The sequence below is a fragment of the Vulpes lagopus genome, chromosome 3 (assembly GCF_018345385.1).
Source record: "Vulpes lagopus strain Blue_001 chromosome 3, ASM1834538v1, whole genome shotgun sequence".
Taxonomy (NCBI): domain Eukaryota; kingdom Metazoa; phylum Chordata; class Mammalia; order Carnivora; family Canidae; genus Vulpes; species Vulpes lagopus.
In genome coordinates, this window is record NC_054826.1 from 37942525 (window position 1) to 37948692 (window position 6168).

General features: G+C 52.4%; 1 protein-coding gene across 1 annotated transcript in view; it reads right to left on the reverse strand.

The window, feature by feature from the left end:
- The window catches only part of CCNJL (cyclin J like), a 55385-nt gene extending 49428 nt beyond the window's left edge, over window positions 1–5957 (reverse strand). Inside the window, exons 1-2 of the mRNA XM_041749091.1 lie at window positions 5739–5957; window positions 5275–5389 (exon numbers count right to left, since the gene is read on the reverse strand). Of these exons, the coding sequence (XP_041605025.1) occupies window positions 5275–5337 (63 nt within the window). The 5' untranslated portion in view covers window positions 5338–5389; window positions 5739–5957. The remainder of the gene's footprint in view (window positions 1–5274; window positions 5390–5738) is intronic.
- Between the last annotated feature and the right edge of the window lie 211 nt (window positions 5958–6168).

The following is a 6168-nucleotide window of genomic DNA, read 5'->3' on the forward strand; positions in this document are numbered from 1 at the left end:
ACGGTGTGAAGCATGGACTTAGATCAGCACTTTGTATAAATATTCAGCCTTGCAGTAGGGAAGTTAAAGGAATTTCGGGAGAAGAGTGAGAAGAAAAAAAGCACTGATATTGGAAGAGATAAATAAAAGGATATGAAAGCTTTAGAAGCCACTAGAAAATGGTGTGGGCTTAACCCAGGGGCAGGGGACTGAGCTGGGGTGAGATCCTACCACCTGCGGCTGTCAGGGCTCAGGTAAGAGAAGGAGGCCTGGAGGTGTCCCCTCCCCTGCTCTGAGAAGTGAGAACACCATCATGTCCACCCCAGGGACAGGCAATAGGAGAGGCCACATCACTTGAGGCTGAGAAGCACCACACACAGGTGAGGCACCAGAACTCAATAAGGAAGGCCCTGGCCAGGCACTCAGCCCTTCCAATGCCCAGAGTCAGGCCAGAGCCCAGGACTGCTAGCCTCTCATGGTGGTTTCTAGAAAATCCAACAGAGTCGTTGTAATACAGACTAAACCGCAGAGCCTTCAGTGCTCTAGACGGCAGAGCCTTGATTGTCTCCTGCCACTCGTTTCCAATCTTTGTTAAAATGGATGTTTTTGCAAATGAATTTATGTTCAAGCTCTGATCCAATGATCTGGTTGCTCTCCACAGTTACCTACACCCCCCGAGTCTTCTAGTTTCCCATCTATAAAACAAGGTCAATGCCAGCACTAGGGCAGATATGAGATGTAAATGAGACAGCACATGGGGGGCATGCTTGGCACACCGCCTGCAACAGTAATTGCTCAATAGACAGTAGCTGCCAACGTTATCATCGCTAAATGTCATCTGTTGATGGTATTTAGGAAGACCTTTGTATAAATTCAGCCACAAATCAGTAAAAATGTCCTTTATCAGTCTACTGGTTTAAGAAACATGGTCTTACATAGCTAAAGTTCTCTAAGAGTGCAACGAAGCAAGCTTCAGAAGTAGGCTGATTGCTCTGCAGATCTGGGGCAGGGCAAGAAGACCCCCAAGGTATCATGTGACCCCCAATTCCAGGAGGAGGCGAACAGGATGAAGGAGAGAACATCTGGCACACAGGCTCCCCAGGACTCCTGAAGATAAAGCTACCAGATTATGCCAAGTAGGGCTTGTCGACATGACTTTGGGAGGATGGGATATTAAATTTAGTTTAATTTTATTTTATTTAAGATTTTATTTATTTATTCATGAGAGGCACAGAGAGAGAGGCAGAGACATAGGCAGAGGGAGAAGCAGGCTCCCTGTGGAGAGCCCGATGCAGCACTCGATCACAGGACCCCGGGATCGCGACCTGAGCAGAAAGCAGACGCTCAACCACTGAGCCAACCCAGGCACCCAGGATCTTAAATTTTAAACTAGTTCTAAAGCTCACTTTAAACTTAAGGTGTGTTCCTCTTTGGGGGGAAGAAAAAAAAGGTGACTCTCAGCTTTAATCTGAATACTCGTGGGGACATGCAACTGGTTACCGAGGAAACACCACCAATAGCCTCACCGTCACCACTGGCAGTGAGGATCTGTTCCTCCCCTCAGGTTCACTGAAGGAGTTCAAGGGCACAGGTGTTACAAGTAAGAAACCTAACCCCACTGTATAGGTTGGCAGCCCCTGGCCCCAGCAGAAAGTAGCTGGAGAAAGGGGTTCTAGGTCAGTTCCAACAGAAGCAATATGACCAGGAAGGATGACAAAGGGGGCAACTGAAGGCTGAGCATGGAGTAAAGGCAGCTTGAGAAGGAGACCGTTCTTCAGAGCCTAATGGGTAGGAGGAGGGTTGCTTCACAGTCGGGATGCTTGAGACTAGCTGCTCAGATTTTGCAGATGGGTGTCTAGCTGCTGGGTCCCAGGTGCGTGATTTTAGGCAAACTGATGCCTTTCCCAGCCTCAAAACCCTCACTATCCAATAGCCCAATGGGATAATGATGCCTTTCTTCACAAGGACTACCTGTCACACTTGTGAAGCCTTCTAAGGGTGGTCACAAACCCCAAGCCTTACTCTAACCACACGCTACATGAAAGTGACTGTCGGTTTCACGTTCGGCCTCACATTTAACAATCGTTAAGTGGAAGAGGCACAATGCTTGTCACGTGCCTACCACGAATCTCCCATAGTCCTCCTGTCCTCTCACTCCCTCCTAACATTCCTATCTTTCTATCAACTACACCCCCCTCCCCCCGTTACAGAAGAGAAAACTAAAGAAGATTCATTCTTTTCACCACTCCACTCAGATCAGAGGACTCTATTCTGGACACTGACACCTGGCACTGAACAAGACAGACACAGGCCTGTTCTTACAGAGCACACATTCTAGCATAGGGGGAAAGATGATAAGCAGAAAATAATTCTAGATACTGGTAAATACTATCAAGAAAACAAGACAGGATGAGTTGATTAAGAGAGACACAAAGGAATAGTAATAGAGAAAAGCAGACTTCAAATAGAGGGAGCAGCCAGTGCAAAGGCCCTGAGACACAAAATGAGCTTGACTCATTCAAGTAAGAGAAAGGAGGAAGGAGTGGGAGGCAAGGTAGGAGAGCAGGCCAGGGCCCAACTGTGTCAGGTATTACAGATAGAAGTAATTGTGAGTGCAATGGGATGACACTGGAGGTCTTTAAGCAGGGAACTGACACGATCTAAGTTCCAGTATTAGTGGGAAGAATGGACAATGGGGGCACCAGGTTCAAAGAATTTCAGAGAGGCTAAACAACCAGCTCAGAGCTTGATCCCCGTAACTAGTTTGCATTCAACACCACAGTTCATTTCCACAGTGTCGCATTTTACATTCGGTAGTATAATGCTGTTCTGGAATCGCACATCTGACAAAGCGCGGCTCCCATTCTCTCTGTGATCCAGCCTTGTTTCCTGCGTTAATTGAGTGAGCCTAACAAATATTTACTAAAATACTGCTCTGGGAAAAATAAAAGGCCAGCCCTCAATCCTTAAAAGAGGTGAGGCTGGTATGGATACCAGCTTCCCCCGTCCTCACATTTCTCTGCAAACTCTCCATGAAGCCAAATTGTCTCAAACTATCTGCTTCTTTGAACAGAGACAGGAAATAAAGAAGAAAAATAGTTAACATATTGGGAAGGCGGGACACTATAGCCAAAGGAACATGGGATTTCCCCTTATAAGATTAACTTCAAGACCACAGATGACCCTGGGCATCAAGCCCTGGGTGAGGTTTTTATTTCTAACCTGTAAACCCTGGACAAAGCTGCCCTCCCTCTGAGATGGGCAGCCCAGAGGAAACTAAGTGCCCTGGCATGGTGAGACACAACGGGGGACTGCCTGCCCCTGCTCCTGAGTGGCTGGGAGACTCATAAAGATTGGGGATTCTCAGGTGACTGCGCTGATTTAGTTTATAATGCTCTCAGAAATCCTTCCTGCTACAAAGGGACAAATTAGGTCAAAGTCATTGCTGCTAACCTAAGAGCAGAACTGACAAGCACCATAAACACGGAAGCCCAGGTTCCATGGCAGTTCTCACTACTTCACTTAGCCACCACCTCCAGAAAAGGACCACGACTACACTGCCTGGTCTACCAACCCACTATCCCTGCTTTCTAACTTCACACCAAGACTTAGATTTCTTCTCCAGATGCCCAGAATGAGCTGCGCCTCGGCCATTCTGTTCCAGAAAGAAGACCAAAGGAAGCAGAAAAAAGCTACAGCGTGGTAACCAACGCAAGACAGAGGTAGACTAGGAGGTACAGAAAAAAAGAAAACATAATTAATTTGGCTGGAAGACAGCTACTCCCTGATGAGGGGGTGGAAAACTCTGGATATGGGATGCCTGGGTGGCTCAGCGGTTGAGCATCTACCTTTGGCTCAGGGCGTTGTCCCGGGATTCCGGAATCGGGTCCCACATCAGGCTCCTTGCAGTGAGCCTACTTCTCCCTCTGCCTATGTCTCTGCCTCTCTGTGTCTCATCATGAATAAATAAATAAAAATCTTAAAAAAAAAAAAACACAAACCTGGATAGCTGGTGACTTTTTAAGCAGAACTCCATAGACACTGGATACAAATGCACTGGATGCGGGACCTGTTGGTGTAGGGACCCTGGTATCCCACCAGGAAGACGTCTCCCTCCCTATGTTGGGCTGAATAATATCCATCCCCCACCTAGCCCAGTGCCAATTCATGTCTACCTAGAATTTCTGAAGGAGACCTTACCTGGAAATAGGGTCTTTTCAGATGTAATTAGTTAACAAGAGATCATATGTGATTAAAGTAGATCCTATTCCAATGACTAGTGTCCTTAAATGGAGAGAAAACAGACACGCAGATAGAATGCCCTGTGACAACCAAGCCAGGGTCTGGAATGAGGCATCTAGAAGCCAAGGAGCAGCAAAGATTAGGGTGGCCCTGCCAACACCTTGATTTTGGACGTCTAGCCTTCAGAATTGTGAGAGAACACATATCGGGTGTTTTTAAGTCCCCTTGTCACAGTAGCCCTAGAAAACCAATACACTCCTTAATGTCACACCTGTTTCTCAAACCACCCTTCCCAGTCTCAGTCCAGAGGCAGAAGGCAAGACACAAAGGCCATGTCACCCATCTGCTTGGGGGTATCTACCTTCCGCAGTGCCCATCGGCACATTTTCCTTTAAGTGAGGGGAGTGAGTGCAGGGATCACATTTCAGCTGTCCCCAGAGACAAACTGGCAGGGGCAGGGGAGAGTTTGTTTTCTCCCCACTTCCTCCCAGCTTCATAGCCTCTCATTTAGACTAGTGCCTCTTAAACTGTATTCAGTTCCATCCTAGAGATTTCTTTTTTTTTGAGGGGGGGGGGCATAACTGTACCTACCTTACACTGTCACTTACCACACGTGTCTTTCTACCGAGTCACAATTTTTATTATCTTAAAAGAAACTGCTACATCGTTACAGTCGGTGGGAATCAGCATCATTTATCCTATGCAGAACTTGCTAGGTATGCATTTTTAAGTTTCACATTAAAAATAAATGCACAATCACTTTTTTTTTTTAATGTACTATTTAAAATCATCTCAGGTGTCAATACTGCGGGAAATGCAGCTTTAGGGAGTACAGTGACTATCTCCGAGTGGAGGTCTGGGTTCCTATAACCTTAAAGCACTCCCAATCTCCAGTTTGCCCCCCCCCCCCGCACCCCACCCCGACACTCCGGGAGAAGGGTAAGGGCAGCGGGAAAGCGAGGCGCCGGGGGTCCCAGTGCCTACGCGGACGCCGGATCCAGACCCCGGGAAGGACGAGGACGAGCCGCGGGACCGCGGCCGGGAGGAACTGACCTTCTCACGCAGGGTGCAGTGGACGTCCGCGGCGACGCGCCCTTCCCACCACGGCTCGTCCATCCTCGGGCACGCGGCGCCGCGGGCCGACGCTACCGGGCTCCCGGGGCGCTCCCTGCGTGGACACGGCAACTCGCAGCCGCAGCCGCAGCCGCAGCCGCAGCCGCAGCCGCAGCCGCCCCCCCGGGCGCCCACCCCCCGCGTCCCGACCCGGGCTCGGCCCGGCACGGCCGCGGCGCCCCGGAGCCGTGCAGCGACTCGGCGGAATTCTGATCGCCCTTTTCGCAAAAGTTGCAGCGAAAGTTGGGGACTGCGCTGGGTCCGCCGAGCCCGGGGCTGCGGCCGCGGCCACCGCCCCCGCCCCCGCCGCCCCCACCCCCGCCCCCGCCGCCCCCACCCCCGCCGCCGCCGCCCAGCCTTTGTCCTGCTCCCACATCCTGCCCCAGAGCCGGGGCGAGACTCACGCATCCCTCTCCGGGCGCGGGGGGCTGGGGCGCGCGGGCCCAGGAGGGCCGAGCCTAAGGAGCCCGCGGAGCCCTCGCTGCCCTGGGGCGCCCGCACGCGTCCGCGCGCCAGCCGGGCGCTCCCCGCTCCCCGCTCCCGGCTCCCCGCTCCCCGCTCCCGCCGCCGCCGCCGCCGCCGCGCCCCCGCCCGTGCGCCGGGTCCCGCCGCGGCTCGCAGCCTCCCGGCCGCCGGGGGCCTCCCTCCCTCGCTGGGGGAATTGGGGGCCGGGCGCCGCGCATGCGCCGCCGGCCCGCACCCCGCGGGGCGGGGGGCGGGGGGCTGGGAACTGGAGTCCTTTCTTTCGCGGCGCTGGCTCGGCTTCCTGCCCGCCCTCCTCCCCCGCCCGGGGGGAAGCCTCCTCTCACCTTCGCGGGGCCTCGGGGGGCCTCG